The 22,205-nt window shown below is 38.0% G+C and overlaps 1 protein-coding gene across 1 annotated transcript in view; it reads left to right on the top strand.

Moving 5' to 3' along the window:
* LOC122563416 (trimeric intracellular cation channel type B-A-like) overlaps positions 1-19,256 on the top strand; it is a 44,471-nt gene extending 25,215 nt beyond the window's left edge. The window contains exons 2-6 of the mRNA XM_043717160.2: positions 1,305-1,461; positions 12,167-12,351; positions 12,628-12,715; positions 14,310-14,427; positions 17,374-19,256. Coding sequence (XP_043573095.1) covers positions 1,305-1,461; positions 12,167-12,351; positions 12,628-12,715; positions 14,310-14,427; positions 17,374-17,598 — 773 coding nt within the window. The 3' untranslated portion in view covers positions 17,599-19,256. The remainder of the gene's footprint in view (positions 1-1,304; positions 1,462-12,166; positions 12,352-12,627; positions 12,716-14,309; positions 14,428-17,373) is intronic.
* The last annotated feature ends 2,949 nt before the right edge of the window (positions 19,257-22,205 follow it).

The following is a 22,205-nucleotide window of genomic DNA, read 5'->3' as shown; positions in this document are numbered from 1 at the left end:
AAGCTGCACGTTAATGAAGTGAGATATGCTGTTAATAAGGTTGTTAATGAGCAATAATCCCCTTTTTAATAGGCAACTCTCAATTGCCGAGCAAAACACTCACCACAACCTCCGGAACTTAGTTAAAATATACAGCAAGTTGTTCCTGAAATCAAGATAGGCCTTGTTGGCTTTCTCACACGATTCTGACGCGTTTCCCTTTGTAGCCCATGGTATTCAGACTTGTATAAGATTTCACCCACAGTTGAATAAAAATATAGGCATTGATAGAAACTTTCATTCAAAGGAAAATTTGAAGAGGTGCAGCACTATATGGTAGAGAACACTGGACATTTGTGTAATAATATGTAAAAGTGTGAATTGTGAACTTATCGAGACTGTGTGTATCTTCCTGAAACTGACACTGTAAATGAAGAAGGCAATTGAACATTAGAAAGTGATAAAGATAATTGAATCCTCATACTAAAGATTTTCTTACCATATTACATAGAATAGAATGGATTATTAATATTTTTTTAATTTCTTTTAAATGAAAATAATAAAAATAGCAAATTTTAACATTTTGAATAACTGATTTAGTTTTCTGAAGTATTAGGCAAACTCATCTCATTAAAATAGAATATTAAAAGGGCTATTACGATCTTTTAATTGATATACTTTTTAATCTAAGATTTGATTTGGATTATTTTTTCATAGTTGTGTAGAAACTACCTACGTTTTGGTTGTCAGGATCCTAGGTGAATTGTATCTTGGGGCATAATTGTCCAGAATATTTGACTAATCTGCCTCAGACCTCAAAGGTAGTTTGTAGGAAGTATAAAACTTAAACACTACTGTTTTTTTAAAACTATAATGTGAAGTTGGTTACAAGAATGCTGCTGAGGCAGAGCAAAGTATGATATCTTCTGCAACTTTCTGTGGTTGACTTTACCTTTTTGAGCCAGGTGTCAAAAATGGACTTTTTCCATGCATGGACAGGACATCATTTCATGTTAACATCTCCTATTCCATTGAAGCTGCAACTTGAGGGCACCTGTATCCCTGGAGTTATTCTAACAATTTTTGCCACTACAAAAATCTGCAGTTCCGCATCAATATATTTCTTTGTGCAAACAGTAAAATGTCTACCAATGTTGCTGGATCTTTGCTGAGAAAATGACAGCAAATGTTTAGCACCATAGACATAGAAAATTATGCAAATTAATTGATAGATCAATCATTGAAACAGGCTTCTTTGAATTAATTTTGTACTTTATTATTTAAGCTTGTCCTAAAAAGAATTGTTTCAATATTCCATGTTTCAGGAGCAGTAGATGTAGCACATCGCAGTCCAATTGCATGTTGGTTCAGTGGTATGCTTTGCTGCTTTGGTGGAGCAATTCTGGCATCTGTGCTTCTAGGTGAACCTCCCATTGAACCTTTCACAAACAACAGAAATATAATACTGGCTTCCGTAATTTGGTAAGTGTGGAAAGTAAATATATAATGACTGTTAGTGGCTCATTTTAAAAATAAGGAGACCATTTAGTTATCTCATCTGTGCAGTCTAGCTGAAAGAATTACCCTTTAATCCCTAATACCATTTATGTTGTGTTTAGATATTAGTCCATTGCCTTATTTTTAACGATGAATTTTACATCCATTGCAGTTACTGAGAGACTCTTCATATCCTGATATCCCTGCATTATTTAATTCTCCTAATCCCTGCCTTCATTCCTTTATTTATAAGTTTATGCCCTCTAGTTACCAAAACACCAATTGGTATTAATAGACTTTAATGTAGTAAATCTTCAATACATGCATAATTGCAAATAACAGTTTGGGATTTCCTCTTGGATTTCTCTATTTTCTGGTGGTGTCTTTGTGAACTCTGTTATCCTCATGGCCTTGACATTCTCAGTAACTTATTGTTTCTATATATTTGAAATCAAGCCTAAGTACTGATTTGTAGGATTGATATATCTTTGTTTTGCATTCTGCACACCCATTTATGAATCCTCGGAACCAATAAGCTTTTTTTTTTAAAAAATTATTAACTTGTCTTTAAAGTATTTATGTAATTAAAACTTAGAGTTGAAGAACAGAGAAATTGAAGTTCTACAATATTTGGTGTATGCAAGTTGATGACCACCCCCCCCCACCCCCACCATGGCTTTGCACATGTTAAGATCTTATGTGAGAAATTTGGATGTTTGCATGTTTTCTTATGTATTATAAGTGCACTTTGAGCAGCGAAATAGCGTTCGAAGCATTGTGCACACTTTCTAGAGCAAATAATTATGGGTTTCATATTTATGAGAGTATTAGTGCACAGGAACAGCTGTCCAAAATATGCAAGACAGACAGATCATGCTAACAGCAGTTCCATTTTGGAGCTCAAAGTTCCAGCTAATAGTGCCCTTAATCTCCAATTGCTAACGCATTTTTAGCAGAGGAACGGACCACCTAATCCTTCACTCACACTACTTTGAAGGATCAGAAACTACTTGCAGATTAGCTGCTGGTTGATTTTCTTCCAACTGTTACTTAGATTTTACAAGTGTTTGCTGCTCTCTGCAGTTATTTTAAGATGTGCAAGTCTACATACAGTGAAGTGACAAATCCTGAAGAATTTTTGTTGCTATCAAGGTTTCTGCACAAATCAGCTCCTTCCATATATGGATGCATTAGGCAGTAATTCCCTTTGGAATGCAGCATAACCTAGAAAGTAGAAATTACTTGGCCTTACTGACAAGTCTGTTCACTCTCCTGTGCCCATAAATTCTGTGTTTCCTGTGCTCATTTTGAAATTTACATTTTTCAAGATTACTGGGGTTGAAAACATGGTCCCTCACTACAGCTGGTCCACTGCCAAGCAACACTCAACTTTTCCTATAATGTTACTCTCTTGTTTCTTTTCAAACACAGCTGAGCCACTCCCGCATACATCCAACTGTACTTTTTTTTTGGGAAGGTGAAGAAGTTGGAGAATAAATAAAGGCTGTTTGAAGGATACGTGGTTGGATAGTTGCACCTCCAACAACACTCAAGATTGACAATCTCTGGGAAAAAGCAGTATGATGATTGGCACCCGACCATTACCTTCATGTTCACTCCCTTCACCAGTGACACACTGGCAGCCGTGTGTACCATCTACAAGTTGCATTGTAGCAACTTACCCCAGGCTGATTTGACAGTTCCCTCCAAATCTGTGACCTCTAATCTCTACAATAAGATGGACAAGGGTAGCAAATGCATAGGAACACCACCAACTCTTAAGTTCCTCCCAAATGACATGCCACCTTTACTTGGAACTATATCACTGTTTCTTCATTGTTACTGGATCAAAATCCTGGAATTCTCTTCCTAATAGCATTGCGGTTTTACCTACACCACATGGATTGCAGTGGTCCAGGTACACAGCTCACTCCCTCCTTCTGCAGTGCACTTGGGGGCGGGGGGGAATGCTGATTTGGAGTAAATGCTGGCTTAGCCAGCAACGTTCATGATCCAAGAACAAATTTTAAGAATAAAAATGGTTGGAAGGAGAAGTCAAGCACTTCTTTTTGTGAACCCTCTTCTTTGTGGTAATAAGGAAACTGCCTAGATTAATTTCCTTGAAACCTACTTTTTCATTTTCATCAATTCCTTTATTAAATGATAATGTTATTATGTGACTGCCACTTTGTGTATTTGTATTTAATTTTTTTGGGAGTTTTTTTTTATACAGTACAAATACCAAACAGATTGTATGAAGCTAGCTCATGCCCGAAAACGTTGATTCTCCTGCTCCTTGGATGCTGCCTGACCTGCTGCGCTTTTCCAGCAACACATTTTCAGCTCTGATCTCCAGCATCTGCAGTCCTCATTTTCTCCTGTATGAAGCTAGTACATGTAATACAGAATGAAGTCCTTAATAACAGTGAGCCATGGTCTTCATAGATTATGTACTTAAGTACAGAGGTTGCAATAAGGGGTCAATGTGTCACATCCAATGAGTTGAGCATGCCATCTGAAGAGTCTCTACATCACTTTCAAGACAACATGGCTTTGTCCAGGCATTCAAAGTAGTAGATATGAGCTCACTATACTATTGTTTCTTGGTTCCTTGATGTTTTCTCTAGTCTGCGGATTTTATTTACAAACCCAATTTACATTTATAAACTAAGATAAGACTCATTACAAATTCTAATCATTTGACACAATGAATAAGAAATTGGACAGTTTTACTAATGTTATTAACATACCAGATGAATTTATGCATGGTTGATAATTTCTACTCATGTTTGTCATGCCTTTCCACACATGATCACACGATTACTGGAAAATTCAAATGGATGAATCTTCTCTCAGCCCTCTCCTACCCATTATGCTATTGTCAGTGTAGATGTTTCCCATGCAACTGCTTTTGGCCTCATTAGTGAATTTTCAGGTGTAACTTCCCTGCTTTTATTTCATTTTTAACCTTGCTTTTGCTTCTTCTTTGCCTCCCAGTGGTTGTTGATCATGTTGGACTAATCATCCTGCAGCTGGCTGAAGCGATTGTCGATGACCAAGCCGAAAATCTCCTGCGTGGCAGCCGTACAGCTGACCAGGATTGCGGCTACGTGACTTTGAAATACTGATTCCCTCTCTTTCATACTTGCTGCTCCTCCAGTTGTAGCTTCCCTCTTGGGAGGAGCAGGAGAGAGAGAACCTCTGAAGAATGTGAAGCCAGGAACTTGGTAGAGTCGGTCTGTAATTAGAGGAGTTTATCCTCGTTTTGCTTTCTCAATGATCCTCTGGTCACAGGTCTTCATTTTATCTTTCTTTTTATGCTTGTATTATCAATTGTTCAACACCATTTGGCCTTCAGAGGAGTAATATTGAAAGCTAATGTGAGCGGGATGACTTTTCTCAACATTTTGAATTTTTCTGGCCCATCTTTGATTTTTCGCAGGGTTTTTCTTTCCTTATTGGAGCTCTTGAGGGTAAATTTGCCTTCTTGAACCTCAGAAGAACAATAAAGGGGATGTGCTTCAGTAAGGATTCAGAGATTCGTATAGTGCAGAAAAGGCTCTTTGACTAATCAAGTCTGTATTGACATAACTACCACTAATCCCAATTTCCTTAACATTCAAGGATATGGAACTAGTTATGATATTTGAAGTACTCATCCAATTTAAAAAAAAAATGTTGCAAGGTTTCCAGGCCCCACTATCTTCCCAGGCAGTGCATTCCAGATTCCCACAACCGGCTGATATTTTTCCCAAATTTCCTCTGAATTTCCTGCCCCCTAAACTATGCCCTCTCGTGATTGACCCCTCAACCAAGGGAAACAGCTGCTCTCTATTCGCCCTGTCCATACCCCCCATACACCTGAATCGTGTCCCTCTTCCGTCTTCTCTACTCTAAAGAAAACAGTCCACACCTATCTAGTCTCTCATTATAGGTCAATTTCTCCAACACAGGCAACATCCTGGTGAACCTCCTATGTAACCCTTCTAGTGCTATTACATCCTTGTTGCAGTGAGGTGACCAGATCTGCATACAGTACTCAGTGCTGTACCTGACCAATGCTCTGTATAACTCCAATGTTACCTCCTTGTTCTTACACTGTATGCCACGGCAGATGAAAACAAGTGTCCCATATGCTGCCTTAACTGTCCTGTTCACATGATCTGCTGACTTCAGGGATCTGTGAATAATTACCCCAAAATCCCTCTGTTCCTCTAAGGTATCTAATGCCCTGCCATTCATTAAATACTTCCACATCTTGTTTCTTCAAAGTGTATTACCTCGCACTTCTCAGGATTAAAAACTATCTGCCTTTGTCTGCCCATTTGATCAACCTATCTATATCTTCCTGTAGCATACAAGCACCTTCACTACTAACCACTCTGCCAATCTTGGTGACATCTGCAAATTTGCTTAACATTCCCTCTGCATTGTCATCCATATCATTTATGTATATAACAAACGATAAGGGTTCCAGTACTGATCCTTGTGGTACACCAGTCATTCAAACAGCCTTCTACCACATTATTAAGCCAAGTTTCCCTCAATTTCATGTGCTTTAATCTTCTCAATCAGTCTTCCATGTAGGACCTTGTCAAAAGCTTTGCTAAAAAAAAAAGAAACTACATCAAATGTACTTTATCCACACACTTAATCACATTTTCAAAGATTTCTAACAGATTTGCTGGCTTGACCTCCCTCTGACAAAGTCATGCTGACCATCACTAATTAACCCATGCCTTTTCATGTTGATATTGATTCGCTCCTTCAGAATTTTCTTCAGTAGTTTCCCTAACACTGCTGTTAGACTCACCTGTCTTCAATTTCCTGGTTCAACCTTACCACCCCTCTTAAAAAGTGGAACCAAATTAGCCATCCTCTAGTCCTCTGGCACTTTCCCCTGCGGCCAGAGAGGAGTTAAAAATTTGTGTCAGAGCCCTGGCAATTTTCTGCCTCACCTCCCACAGCAGCCTGGGATGCAATTCATTCGGACCAGGGATTTGCCTATTTTTAAGCCTGACAGAGCCTCCCCATTTCCTACTGTGCTAAACTGTGCAAGTTTCTCATAGTCTCTTTTCCTGAATTGCATACCTACGTTCTCCTTTTCCACAGTGAAGAGCGAAGAGAAGAATTCATTGAACCCCCTACAACATCCTGTAGCTTCAAGAATCCTTTGATTCCTAATGGGATATCCTTGCTGAAATCTGCCAACTGCTGTGTCTATGACTGCAGTTTCTGAGATGGGCAAGAGTCTGTTGCCAGTGATGGAAAGTGAACATGGCAATAAACTTTTATGAATCTGGTTTCTTCTAGGCTGAGGCCTAAGATATTTGTGATGTCTAACCATTTATCAAGACCAAAGAGAAGAATTTGTTCAACATCGTACCAATATCCTGTGGCTTCACGCACCCTTTGAATAGAGAGCTTATTTGGAAAGTTTTGTCTCAGACATGCAGAAAATTTTGCAACTCTAAGGCTGCAGCATGGTTGGTGGTGAACTGATACTTTAAGTGGAAGATCAAACTGCAGACTGTATCATCTCTGTATTAATGGTCAAGACTTAGGAGCTAAGAGGCATCAGCCAGGGCACTAATGGCATTAGGGATGTGAGATGAATGCTGTCTTGAGAGAGGATAGCAAGTTTGTGCTTCATGGAGCCACTGACATGACCAAGTAATTCAAGTAATCTCTGAGGGAAGATTGCTATGACAACCTACAGCACCAGAGACCCGGGTTCAATTCCCGCCTCAGGCGACTGACTGTGTGGAGTTTGCACATTCTCCCCGTGTCTGCGTGGGTTTCCTCCGGGTGCTCCGGTTTCCTCCCACAGTCACAAAGATGTGCAGGTTAGGTGAATTGGCCATACTAAATTGCCCGTAGTGTTAGGTAAGGGGTAAATGTAGGGGAATGGGTGGGTTGCGCTTCGGCGGGTCGGTGTGGACTTGTTGGGCCGAAGGGCCTGTTTCCACACTGTAATGTAATGTAATCTAATCTTTTATATGCTATAATCCACAACCTCTATGGCAACCAGCTGAGTATGCATTAAGCAAGTTGACTTTTTGTAAGAGAAATCTGAGCTTCACTGCATCGCTCAACTTTGATAATGTAGCAGATTCCATTGAAGCATAAGCAGCAAGCATCCAACTACTATTTATTGACCCAACCATGATTCGATGTGCTAATAGCAATGGACACCACTTGCTGAAAAAGAAAGGGCCCTCTGCAGACCCATGTGCTCATTTGATATTGTACTCTCCGTTCTCTGTGACATTGACCATAGGCTTTCTGGCAGGCTTCCCAGTGCATATTTTCTTATGCATACTCATTAATGTTCTTCTGTAGGCTGCATGTTGAAATTCCCATTTGAACTGTCTCATTCCGAGCTGACACCTTCCTCATGTGATCCTGGCTTCTTCCCCCAGCACACCTTAAGCCTGATGCTTCTTTATGTGAGGATCCTGTGTTCATGATGCATGTGTGACACACAATATACACTATCAGTATGTGAGGTGGTTGCTGTGACTATGAAATTGAGGATCAGTGTTCCTTCTTCACTGTCACCTTGGTGTTTCTTCAATGCTTTGTCAAGAAGCTGTTGTTTGATATCTGAAAGGAAAGACAGTAGGTTGTGCGAGGAGGGTTTAGAAGTGAGAGGCAAATGCTTAAATCATCTGTGGCTTGTAAAGAAGTAGTGAGTGCAGGATAAGGGAAAGAGGATTAAGTATGAGAATACTGTTATCTTCAATAGTTTCAACCTCGCAGCTGGCCATGACCCAAGCAACAGATACCCCAGTACAGGCCAGCACCTTTTTCACTGAGGTTTGGACATTCAGCTACTCATTTCATTGGGTGTTGTCACCTTGCCTTGCAAGGGAAAAGCAAATGTGTTGGTGACGGTGATGTGGCTCTCATGGTTGAATAGTTGGTAGTCCATGTGCAATCTTTGAGATGTGGGTTTGAAACGGAAAATACTTGTGTATGTACAGTCTTTCCTCCATTTCCGTAAATTCTCCAATCGTAAATTCACTTATTCATGCCAAAAAGTAAGTAACCAATTATTCAAAATCCACGAGCAAAGCTCACCTATTCGCAACTGTTTTGCTTGCACGGCAATTTCGCTCTCCAATCTGTTACGGTAAGCAGCTCTTCCCTATAAACCTCCATGAACAAGGGCATAGATGCTTGGGAGGATGAACAGATTGAAGACATCTGCCAGAGGGAGGTGAAGGATGAGTGTGTATCATTGGGGGAAGAGTGGCTGGAAGTGAGCCACGTCTGCTGCACCCAATAACTACCCATAACCTACCCAACAATGCCTGGCCACATGATGGAGAACTTCTTGCCTTTATCAGTGAGTTATGATATACTGGAATTGTTTTTAATATTTTATTTTATTAATGTTAACTTTTATTTCAGATGTTTAAGTGTTTACTATCTTAACCCAAAGAAAACACCAAAAATAATAGATGGAAAGTAATAATCTTGAGTTCTGGGAAGCTAACCCTATTTTTCCCATAAGTGATTAAGCTCCACACTCATGAATTCATCTTTCAAGGGGGTTTTCAGGAACAGAACCCTTGCAGATATGGAGGAATGACTGCATAAAATGTTTTGAGGTAGTATGTATTCTCTATCATGTATCATCTGTCAGTCCTTCTCAAAATGTAACAGCTCTTAGCGATCACATTTTACAGAATTACCTGCTGCACCTACCAAGCTGTTCAAGTTCACTATATTTATCTTTACCATGCTCTATTTTTATGGCAATTGCAAGTTTTTTTTATATTGTATAATGTACTTAAGTCCATAAAGTATCATCACATCACTATCATTTTCAGTCATCTGGCCAACTTCCAAAGCATTTGCATTTTAATACTGCACACCTTGAAGGGCTTTTGCCCGAAATGTCAATTTTCCTGCTCCTCGGATGCAGCCTGACCTGCTGTGCTTTTCCAGCACCACACTCTCAACTCTGCTCTCCAGCCTCTGCAGTCCTCTCTTCCACCTTTCACATTGTCAGCAGGCATCTCAGACAAACTTTTTTTTCTCAAAACCTCCAGTGGAAGTTTACTACTGATATCTTCCCAGATCCAATTGTAAACAGGATTTTGTGATTTGAGACACTTCCAGAAGTGGTCTAAGCATCTGGAGCTGACTCTCACTAGGAATTATTCAGACCTCTGGTACAGCCTCTATATTTTAAGGATGACAAAAAAAGTTATTGTCATAGCCACTTCTTCTTTCTTTTTGGGTACATAGACATAGAATTTGTTTATTTTTTGTTTATTCTCAGCGTTTCTTGGTGGGTATCTTCAACATTCTAAAAAGGAAGAAGGTAGTGATTGTTCACCAAAGGTCATCACTGCAAGAGTTCTTCAGAATAGAGTCTAAGGTCCAAATTTATTAGCGATCTTCCTTCGACTATTAGGTCCTAAGTGGGAATATTTTCAATTCTTCAGATACTGAAACAGCCAGTGTTCTTATGGAGCAAGATCTGGAAAACTTCCAGGCTTGGGCTGGTAAGCAGCAAGTGAAAATTATGCAGGCAATAACCATCTCCAACAAGAGATAATGTAACCAGCGTCTCTTGGTGGTCAGAGGCATTTGGATCACTGAATCCCCATTATTAACATTGAGGGCTTACCATTGACCAGAAACTGAACTGGACTGGCCATAAAATACTGTAATTACAAGAGCAGGGACCAGGCTAGGAAATTTGAAATGAGCAAGTCACCTCTGGTCTCCCCAGTGACATTCCACCACCTACAGCACAATTCAGGAGTGTGATTAAAATACTCTCCATTTGCTTGTAGTGGTGTAACTTCAACAATACTTGAGCATGACACAATCCAGGGAAAGGTTGCTTGATTGGCATCACAGCCACAACCTTCAGTATTCATTCCTTTCAGCACAAGATGTACTCCAGTAGCAGATCAAGACTCCTCCAACAGCATTTTACAAACCTGTGGCCTTTGCCACGAGAATGGCCCAATCAGCAGATGCATCACCTCCTGCAAGAACCCTCCAAGTCACACGCCATCCTGGCTGAACTATATTGCTTTTCCTTCATTATGGCTGGGTCAAAATTAGCTGCGCACTGGTGTCTCTACCCTCTAAGATTGTAACAGTTCAAGTAGACAGCTCATAACCACCATTTCCAGGATAATTGGAATGAGTAATGAATACTGGCCCAGCCATTGATGTCCATGTCCAAAGACGAATAATTTTTAAAAATCACTTTTGAGGAGTGGGAATTAGCTGAGATCACACAGGACACTGTAATTTTTTAAGAGATGATTTCCCATTTTCTTTAACTTTATGCTTGACAGCCATAATTTAAAGTATTTGTATAATTCCTATTTGGATTGAGGTTTTTTTTAAACCAAATAACATTGATTGCTCTGATAAAGACGTTGGTTTATGATCATTTATAAATTCTAGCAGTCATCCTTTCACCTGAAAAATCTAGGTGTATTCCAGAATGCTTGATTTCAGTTTTTATGAAACTATAGTTAAGCAGAAAATGAAACAATTTTTCTGCATTGCTCATGAACTTGCGATGGGGAAAATGACTAGTCTTTGAGTCAGAGTTGGGTTCAATGACAGAGTTTATTGCACAAGGAAATACCGGATCTCCGGGGAGAGAGAGCCACCAACAGCACAGTGGTCAGCTGCGATTTTTCTCTCAACCCAGTGCACATCACAAAATACTTTTATACATCTTGTGATACAATAGGTCAGGGATGAGATTATTGTCTTTGTAGTATTGTTTTGTTTATGGTAATCATTGCAGAATTATTGATATTTTCGATACAGTCATTGTCAGTTCCAGTGCAGCCTTTATTAATTTTAGCGCGGTTGTTGTTAGCTTCAGTGCAGACATTGTCAGTTTCAATGTCTGCACGGAAGTCCATTGCTCTAGTAATGGGCGCTAATGATTAGGATGATTACTGCAGCCCTGGCTATTAGCACTTTGTATTGAATCTGTATCAAGCTGTTAGCATTTCTATAAAAGATGTTGGCTGGACCCAGACATCTCGGTGTGCAGTGTACTCATGTGTATTCTCTCCCCCATCCCCGCCCCCACCTTAAACTAATCAATCAGATTGTGAATGCATTGTGCTGGCATTCTGGTGGCTCCAGGCAGAGTCTGTATTTGCTCTGCTGTCTCTCTTCATATTGTAGTCTGGCGACCATCTTATGTGTCAAGTGGCCAACTGATGGCTCAGCGACCATCTTGTGTGTCCATGTGCCTAGTGTTAGCCTGTCCCATGCCATCTCCCACTTCAAACTGAATCGAGGAGCTCCATAACATTGACTATCTGGTGAGATAACTGACCAGTACAGACAGAAAAGACCCAAGTTGGGTTGCTACTCAGTGTGCTTGGCGGAAATGTATGTAGCTCTTTTGATGGAGGAGAACATTTCAGATAACCTAGACTAATTCATGAATGTGTATTTGGCCCGGGTCTTAAAAGATGACCAGTGCTTATGGGTCATTACTCCAGCAAGGGTGATGCTTTAAGGAGCGGAGGTGAGACAAAAATATTGAGTCAAATTACTCTTGTAAAAATGTAATTTTGCTTGAATTTTGCAATTTAAAAAGAAAATTCATTGTGAATTTATACATTGCATTGGGGGAGGTGAGAAAAACTCCAGTCCTCATCTTTACATTTTTAACATTTTTTAGGTATTTGATATTCTACTGTCCATATGACAAGTTCTACAAATGCTGCAATTTTTTACCATCTAAGTTATTTATTGCTGGTATGAAAGAAGTGACAAGAGCCCGCAAAATTGTTGCAGGTGTAATGGATGCACACAGCCGCTATAGAAATGGCTGGCTTGCAGTGATTGCTGTTGGATGGGCAAAAGGTACGTAGTGTTTTCATTCTTGGCAAGTTTGAACTTTTGTTTGTTAGTAAGTTAACATTGTGGTGACCATTCAATTGGCACCAGTGGTCTTCTGTCCTCTGATAGAAATCAGGAGGACTACTGGATGACATTAGTTTTCTTTTAATTAATTACCATGGTGAAATCGCCACTGTCACTTTGTTATCTCTTTGTGAAAATCAGTACAGTGTATTTCCAATAAGTTTTTTTTTATGGTATGTTTCCAGTTTAGTATATATAAAATTTCTTTTTCCACAGGTGCTGGTTCCGGGCTGATAGCTAACTTTGAACAACTAGTGCGGGGTGTCTGGATACCTGAGAGAAATGAGTTGCTGAGAATGTCCTAGTATGTAGTAGTTTTAAAATTGTTAATTTGTTCTAACCAGTTCTATACTGAAGTAAAGATGAGAAAATCCCTTTCAAATCATTTCAGATTCTTTGCTTGCCTTTTGTCAAGAAATCATTTTGGATCTTCAGTTTTGTTTTTTTTTCTCCAATGATAGACGGTACTTAGTAATTATAATTGCATTTTTAAAATGGGATTTGAAGCATTTAGTAAAGATTGTAAACTGCAGTACAATTTTATTAAAAATCCATTATTTATCAGGATATAAAAAAGAAAATTACAGTAATCTCAAAGAAGTTACTGAAAAGGCTTGCTTGGCACCTGAAAATCTTAATTTCCAAGCAAACCATCCATTAATATCAAGCCTGGAATAATAAAGATCTAGCACCTACATTGTAAATTATTTATTTTCTGTCTGGTTAGTGCAGAAGATATCAATTCATTCCCACTTTTCAAAATCCTATCATCTTGCAAAGAGACCACAGCATAAGATGCAAGACCGTTTTTTATTAAAAAAAAGTCCCAAATCTGATCTTTTATTTTTCTACAAAAATACTTTATTTTAGGCAACAAGCTTTTTTGAAGTTATCTATTGACATATTGAAACTTTGATTAATATGGTTTATTCCAGCCACATTTTAACCTTCAGCTTTTATTGCTCCTCCAATCCCTTCTCCAAGTGTGGTACTCAACGGTCTCACAACTTTTGTAAACTATTGAAATTCTGCACAAGTAACAGTTGCTGTTAAATGACTCTGCTAGAATTTTAAAGCTGATTCCACTTCTAGATCTGATATTGAACAAAATTTTAGAAGAGCATATTTTCTCATCATCTTGTGTTTGTTGAAATACATCACTTGACTGTTGAATGCTTAATATAGATTGGCATGTTGATAAATTCAATTGAGATTCTACTTCAGATAAGAATATTACTAAAAGTAGGGTAGAAAACTTTACATAGGAGCATGTCTGTGAATCTTCTATGGGAAATTTGAGCTATTTTATATTTTAGACCACAGTATGGAGGATTCCTGGGGAAGCGTGGTTTTCTCGCCTAGGCAACTGATTGAAAGCACTTTTAGTACTGTTATTTTCCAAGCTGCTCTAAAAATCTAATTTCTCAAAACCAAATCACTGATTTTTCTTAAAGCTGATGTCCCCAGTTTGTGTCTCTTATCTCCACAAATCCCTGGGTGTCAGTAATTCCCATTTGGAAGTGTGTGCAGAGTTCAATTTAAGACTGAATAAGATTGCATCTACAGTAGGTAACTTTAAAATGATAAATTGGGATTAACGCATGTGATATGCTTTGCACTAATCTCTAATTGCATGATAGTTTATTGATTATTACATTCAGCTTTGCGTGAGGGAAGGAAAAATTAGCCAAGGTTCCTGCTCTTATCAGAAAATGTGCACTTGGTAATACCTAGTCCATGTTTGTGACCAGACACTAAAACTTCAGCTTGATAACACTGATGTTGAATAGGCAGTCTGAGTTGTGCAACAGAAGAGTTATGTTGTTTTCTTTGTGGAGTCACTCTGTGGAAGAATTTCTGTTCTGATACGTATACTAATTATCCTGTTTCTCTTACAGTGGAACAAAGGTAACTCTGATAGGAGCTGTACTCTTTACTTTTCAACAGATGAATTATCTCCCGATTACCAGACACAACCTGATCTTCTTATACACTATGTTTGTTGTTTCAACAGAGGTATGTAAATAACCCTTTTATTTAATTTGTGTGAGACCATTTAACAGTTTTTTTTGTCTTCAGTACTTGCAATTTATGTTGTCGATTGTACTGTCAGACTTTCTTACATTTTTTCGGAGGATAGGAAACGAACAGATCAATTGTGATGTCAGACTAGTTTTGACTTTTTTTTAATTGCACCTTTTTGGTACAGAGGGTACTTGCTGAATTTGTATTTACTTAAATCGTTTGTAGACCAACTATTATTTGGATCTTTAATGCTTCCTAAGAATAATTTCTTTTCCCATGAAAATATCACTTTATTTTGTGTAAAATCTCAATATACTTGAATCTCTTCCGATGGCACCTGTGGTTTGTTTTTAGGTTAGCTGCTTTTTTTTTAATACGTGTGCAACAGCCAGCTATTGCACATTAGCAGTGTTAAGTATTCATTTTGAAATTTTAATATTTATTTTTGTTTTACATATATACGTTTCTCATACTTCCCTTTCTATGTCTGTGTCCTATTGCTTTATGCACAGGATATCCTAAATAACCAAAGGTGCATTGAATTGTTTGCAAAATGATGCTGTAGCCCTGTGTGGTTTATATTGGCAAATTTATCATTATAGAAAGTAGCCATTGTCTAAATGGTAGTGCATTTTAGCAGTAAGGATTCAACAGTGGCTTTAATTATATTGCTACTCAGGCAAAATGTCATGTAATTTATCTAATGGCAGACAAATGAATTTGGAGATATAGCATTTTGTGCCTATATAGCTTATTTGATCTTCAAAAAACAGACTGCACATATAGACTTGATGTATATGATTCAGATGTAATAAATGCTGAGATGACCTGTTGTTCAGACTTTCTTGAAGACTTGTTCTCATGTTGGGCTGTTGATTCTTTCATATATTCTCTTCATTGGTAGCCTCCCCTTTTAAATGTCCTTCTGAAATAAGTCTAAATGGGTGAAAAAGGATTATTCCAAGTATTAATTGCTGTCCTGTATCTTTGCTATTGTAGTGTGGTTTGTATCGTCTTCAATGAAATTGCTGTTTGGTTACTGAAGACCGTTTATGTTTGTTCCCCTATACTTGTGTTGGTATTTTGAAAAGACAAGAATAGATTGTAAGAGGAAAATTCAAGATGTGTTGTGTCAACCCCCATCCCCCCCAAAATTTGTGGTTTCAACTAAATTCAATTTAAAACCGCAGCCAGGTGATGAGCACTTCACCAGCATTAAATTTGTTCCAGATAAGGATGGAGGGAGAGGTAAGCTTAAATTTGCTGCCCTTTAAACAACTTACATTTTTCTTAATATTAGTGTGTTGACTATAACAATAAAACAAACAATCCATCAATGGAAAAATGAGCATAAATCCTGTTTCTTTTCATACCATCATGATACAGCACTTTCAACTTGGAAAGTACCTTTGTTTGCACTTAGGCATCTGCTTGACAATCTTGTGGGAGGAAAAGGAATATTTGATTTAAGTGAAGCTTTGCAGGAAGCTTGAAACAACTAAGGTGGAAACTTAGCTTGCTTGGATGTTTTTAAGATATGTTAGTTTGTACATGTTTGTTTACTTGCCTTTGTTCACCCCTCATGTTATTTGTATCGTGCTGATAATAAAAAATTAAGTATTTATAATCTGATCTAGTCTAAATAAATCTTTACTACAAGATATGTAGCAAATTGAAATTTAATTATATCTGTGCATTTGGTTATCCCAGTGTTTTCTGAATTCCATGATAAGGGATGGCTTTTGAAAACTCAAATTAAATTTACAGATGTTTACATAAATACTTTCTTATGTCTTTATCAAAGAGGAAGCATACAACTATTTCAAATCTACAAGATATTTCATTCAGACTTAGAACACTTGAAAGAATAAGGTATCAAAACTGGATCCTCCATGTGTTTTCCTGTTAGCTTCAACAAATTCATGAGAAAAAAAATGAGATGGTTCAGTGGGACATCAAGTACACCTTATTCAGTTTCCTGCCTATTCCTTCTGTAGCTTTTCATGATTTGACTTCCAACAAGATATTTTATAGACTCGAAATTTTGGATTGTGTTGCTTTAAGTGATTCTGGATGTTGTGTTCTTGCTTTGGCGGAGGTGCTCAACTTTGCCGTAAGGATAGGGAGGAGTGAACTGTTCAGAGACATTGAGCTAAGTGCTTTGATTTCATTAAAGTCTAGTGTTTTATTTACCCAGTGCAGGCAGATAAATTTGTTTCTTTAACATACAAATTAGCTTTGTTTAACACAACTAATGTAAGAACGATGAACATGCTTCAGCGTATTTTGGTTGAATGACTTATGAACTGCTAACTCATTGGTGACTCAAGACTCATGAAAATGTTTCATTAAAAGATTAAGTATTATTCAGCCAACCTAATGATGTCTACATTCAATTTTTGTTTTCGTTCCATGATTTTGCTGTGTTTTTTTGAATGACCTGAATTATATGAAGTAAGTTTTTGAATGGTCTATGAAATCTAGTTGAGCAGCTTTCAATAAAACTGAGTGTTGCTCATGTAGTGAGTTATTGGCAATATAAATAGTTGATCAGCAAATTTAGTAATTCTTCATATTAAGTGACATTTTTCCTCCCCATTTTAATTCATCTGCAAAATTTTAGAGCTTTAGAAACTTGCTTACGTTCTTGCTTATATTCAGAGTTTGCCTCTTGTAAAGCCTTTTTATAAATTAAAAAATAATCCAATAATGCTGTACTTAGATCTGCTCTGTGGCTTCAACACTAAAGTATTTGTTTGGATTTATTCAGAGACTGCATTCAGAGACCAAAGTAGGGTACTTATGAAAGCGACTGATTTTGAGTCACATGAACATATGTCCTTTTCCTTTCGTTGTCGTGCTGTTTTTATTTGTATTCTTTTGGCATTTTTCAGGCAGCTCTGTACAATTTGGCAAATGTATCATTTTGTATTTTAGGTTGCAATGGTGCTGTTTAACATTCATCATTCCCCTTTTGCACCTATGGAAGTTGCTTTGTACCATATGGCATTTAGTTGGCAGTGCACTTCCACTGAATCGCATTTTCAAACGGAAGCATCTAATACAGGGGAAACCTTGGGTACACAGTGCTCTGCCTCCTTGGATGCAAGTTCTGAAGAAAGTGAAAGTATCAAAAGGAGGAGGGCAAAGAAGGCGGAATAAGATGCTTATCAAGAATTACAAGATCCACAAGATTATCTTTTTGTTGCACTTCTGTTCTAGGAAAGCCCCCGAACGAGGTTTGAAATTTAAAAACACATAGTTATCTGCAAAATAAAATGTACCAAGTTACTAATGAAAAGTTTTGCCAAACTCAAATAGAAACAAAACAGTCTAATGACTCTTGTTAGTGAACTTTTTTGTTCTGCAATGTTTTAGTGGGTTTAAGTGGGAAATTCATTTGATCTTTGTGTGAGACATTTGAGGATCTTTTGGTGTGAAGAGAAGGTTTGTGTAATATATATAAAACAAGATTAAAATATTGTTTCAAAGCTTATAATAAATGTTTGGAAACTTTATGTAACTATTCATATTTTTAAGACTTACAAGTGCCAGAAAATGTTAAAGTTATACATTCCTCAAAATGCGTATTTTAAATGCATGTCTAAATTATTGGGCAAAACAAACTTTTTAAGCTCTGGTAAGTAAAGGGACATCCTTGACCCAACTCTGAGGCCTGAAGTTGAAAACTAGATATTCTCAATTTCCTTTGGCAGTCTGAACTTGATTGCGCGTGAAAGAAGGTAATAATGCAGTTTGGATTGGCATTACTGCATCACTCAGGTCAGCCTCCCGATTTTCTAGATAACAAAATATCTGGGAGAGGAATTGTTAACTATCATTGTCTGGTAAATTTGAAGATAGGCTGATGCAGGGTAAATTGGACAGGCTTCTTTCCTAATAATTTCCTATTAAAGTTATGTAGTATTGTTGAAACTATATATTTTATACACTCTTCCTGCTGTCAGTGATTTGTTCATTAAAATCTAAAATAAACTGTCAACCATTGCAGTCCTGTTGATTCAGGACTTTAACCTTGCTCTATAAATAACTTGGAAAGAAGCAAAACACCTTGGTTATAACATTTATAGCATAGTCACACTGAATTTTTGGTTCTGATTTTCTGATCAAGGCTCTATTTTGTTTTTGTATTTTTAGTAAACTGAAATTTTGGAATTCACTGCAATCTTTAAAAAGAAAACAATTGAATGTGAAGTGGTTTACTTCTGTTCCGATACAAAGTGAATTTGACCTTTTTCAATTAATATTGGTTAAACATTGTACTCTTTGTGGCACAATTCTTTTTGTTCACTGTTTTGAAGTGTACTATTTTACAAATGTTTTTGTAAATCTGTGTTTGTACATTTACAAAAAAAAAGCAAAATGAGGTAGACAAAAATTTCTATATTGTGTATTTTCAGACGGAACTTTTCCAGAAACCTATGATGCAAGAGAATATCTGAATTTATTTTCTATGCTTAATTTATATATATTCCAATGTGAAATAAGATCTAATGGTTGCTTGCTTGACATCAGGATCCATAACGGACTTTAATCCGTGTCTTACCAGGAGTCAAGATTTGTCTAGATATGCAAAATGTTCTACGGTAGTAATCCGGGCAATCTTTGTGTGGGAGAACTATTGGAACTTAACATCACCATTCTGTACACAACTGATTAATTACCAGATCACTTTTATAATCTCTGGGTTAATGGTGACTTGAATGTAACAATTTACTTGATCCAATTTTCTTTAATTTTTTTTAAATGTGCATGTTTGGCTGAAGGATATACAAATAAAGTTCAGCTTTTCTACTCTAGCAATTTGGTCAGTCATTAAGAATATATCTGTGTCTATCTCTATTTTTGTAAAACGTCATTTGACTGCTCATCAGTCTTGCATTCCAAAGAACATAAGAATAATGTAATGTTTATACTTTTTAGCTTTTTTTTATGTCACCAACTCACACTTCACATTATATTAATGATACAGAGCCTAAGGAAAATCTAATGCAGACCAAAGCTTATAAAAGGTGTCTATCTTCATGAAACTGATACAGTTGCTTGCCAGAATCAGTTTGTCCTAGTAGAAGTAAACTTTAAAGGGAATGTTACTTGAAAATATTTATGTCTGTGTTTTTTTTAAATGGAGTGATTTGAATTTTACCCTCACCCTATCTTAATCAAGTATTCCCTGCAAACTACAATTTACCTACTTGCTCCACCTGTTGTAATGGAAGACCATTTGGTTGGAGCAATTGGGTGACCAATTATGTTGTGCGGAGTTGTGATCTTCCCTTTTGTTGTGATTTTGCCTGAAGTATCACCTAAGTAATAAGATAGCCTTTATGCTATCTCCATGTTCGTTGTTTTGACTACTATTCTAGCTCCTTCCTGGCTCTAGCCCGAGATTCTTGCATTATTAGTTATGCATTCAGTTCCGAAATCGACCAGATTAGTGATTAAAATGCCATTTTATGAAGCAGTTAATTCATTTAGTAGTGTGAGAATTAGCTGGTTTTGCAGAAGTACAGGAACTGTGGGTTGAACATGAATTCCATCTGTCGATCTTGAGCTTCCTAACCAGAAGGGCTTCCAGTTCTCAAACAGCACATGGTACATTTAACTGTTTGTGTAATAATTGAGAGGATGGCTGCCTTAAGGAGCCTATGGTACACTATGCTATCCTTCAGGCTAGGGTTGATATAAATTAAAGCTCAATTTGAGATCTCCAAGACCGTATTTGACTGAGTACTGTATATTGTCTTGATCCTTTAGCAAGTCTGGATTTCATGGGAATCAAAGGGGAGAATGTTTGCACTTATTTGAATTGTAGCTAATACAAAAGAAGGTGGTTGGCTTGGTGCGGGTCAATGATCTCAGTACTGGGACGTCACTATAGCAGTTCCTTGGAGCAATGCATAGGCACAACTATTTTTAGCTGCTTCATCAATGATGACCTCTCTATCATAGAATCAAATATTTACTGATGATTGCACAATATTCTACATCATTCATATCTCCAAAACCACGTGTAGCAAGGCTTCAACAATGTTCATGTTTGGACTGATAAGTGCCAAGTAACATTCACACCATATAAGTGGCAGGAACTGGCCATCAGCAATAAATACCTAACTGCCTCCTGCTGCTATTCAATAAACTGCTTCAAAGTACAGTTTCACCCATATCTTTGCTTTCATCCTCTTCATATGCATGACCAGGATTTAGAAAGGTTAACAGAACATAGGAGCAGGAAGAGAATTGTGTGCAACAAAGGCCGAGGCCATAGAGATGTACAGCACGGAAACAGACCCTTCAGTCCAACTTGTCCATGCCGACCAGGTAACTCAACCCAATTTAGTCCCACTTGCCAGCACCCGGACCATATCCCTCCAAACCCTTCTATTCATATACCCATCCAGATGCCTTTTAAATGTTGCAATTTTACTAGCCTCCACCACTTCCTCTGGCAGCTCATTCCTTACATGTACCACCGTCTGTGGAAAAGTTGCCCTTGTATCTCTTTTATATCTTTCCCCTCTCACCCTAAACCTAAGCCTTCTAGTTCTGAACTCCCCTACCCCATGGAAAATATTTTGTCTATTTATCCTATCCATGCCCCTCGTGATTTTATAAACCTCTATAAGGTCACCCCTCAGTCTCTGATGCTCCAGGGAAAACAGCCTTAGCCTATTCAACCTCTCCCTATAGCTCAAATCCTCCAACCCTAGCAACATTCTTGTAAATCTTCTCTGAACCCTTCCAAGTTTCATAAAATCCTTTCGTTAGGAAGGAGACCAGAATTGCATGCAATATTCCAAAAGTGGCCTAACCAATATCCTGTACAGCCGCAACATGACCTCCAACTCCTGTACTCAATACTTTGACCAATAAAGGAAAGCATACCAAACGCCTTCTTCACTATTCTATCTCCCTGCAACTCTACTTTCAAGGAGCTATGAACCTGCACTCCAAGGCCTCTTTGTTCAACAACACTGCCTAGGACCTTACCATTAAGTGTATAAGTCCTGTTCAGATTTGGCTTTCCCAAAATGCAGCACCTTGCATTTATCTAAATTAAACTCCATCTGCCACTTCTCAGATTGGCCCGTCGGATCAAGATCCTGTTGTAATCTGAGGTAACCTTTTTCGCTGTCCACTGCACCCCTAATTTTGGTGTCATCTGCAAACTTACTTACTATACCTCTTATGCTCACATCCAAATCATTTATATAAATGATGAAAGATAGTGGACATAGCACTGATCCTTGTGGCACTCCACTGGTCACAGGCCTCCAGTCTGAAAAACAACCCTCCACCACCACCCTCTCTCTTCTACCTTTGGGCCAGTTCTGTATCTAAACGGCTAGTTCTTCCTGTATTCCGTGAGATCTAACTTTGCTAACCAGTCTCCCATGGGGAACCTTGTCGAATGCCTTGCTGAAGTCCATATAGATCACATCTACCGCTCTGCCCTCATCAATCTTCTTTGTTACTTCAAAAAACTCAATCAGGTTTGTGAGACACGATTTCCCACGCACAAAGCCATGTTGACTATCCCTAATCAGTCTGTGCCTCTCCAAATACATGTACATCCTATCCCTCAGGATTCCCTTCAACGACTTGTCCGCCACCAACATCAGGCTCACTGGTCTATAGTTCCCTGGCTTGTCCTTACTACCTTTCTCAAACTGTGACACCACGTTAGCCAACTGCAGTCTTCTGGCACCTTACATGTGACTATCGATGATACAAATATCTCAACAAGA

This window comes from Chiloscyllium plagiosum, unplaced genomic scaffold, assembly GCF_037043375.1.
Source record: "Chiloscyllium plagiosum isolate Xiang-an unplaced genomic scaffold, Cpla_swu_hap1 HiC_scaffold_2, whole genome shotgun sequence".
NCBI classification, from domain to species: Eukaryota; Metazoa; Chordata; class Chondrichthyes; order Orectolobiformes; family Hemiscylliidae; genus Chiloscyllium; species Chiloscyllium plagiosum.
This window is presented reverse-complemented; position numbering and strand designations above follow the sequence as displayed.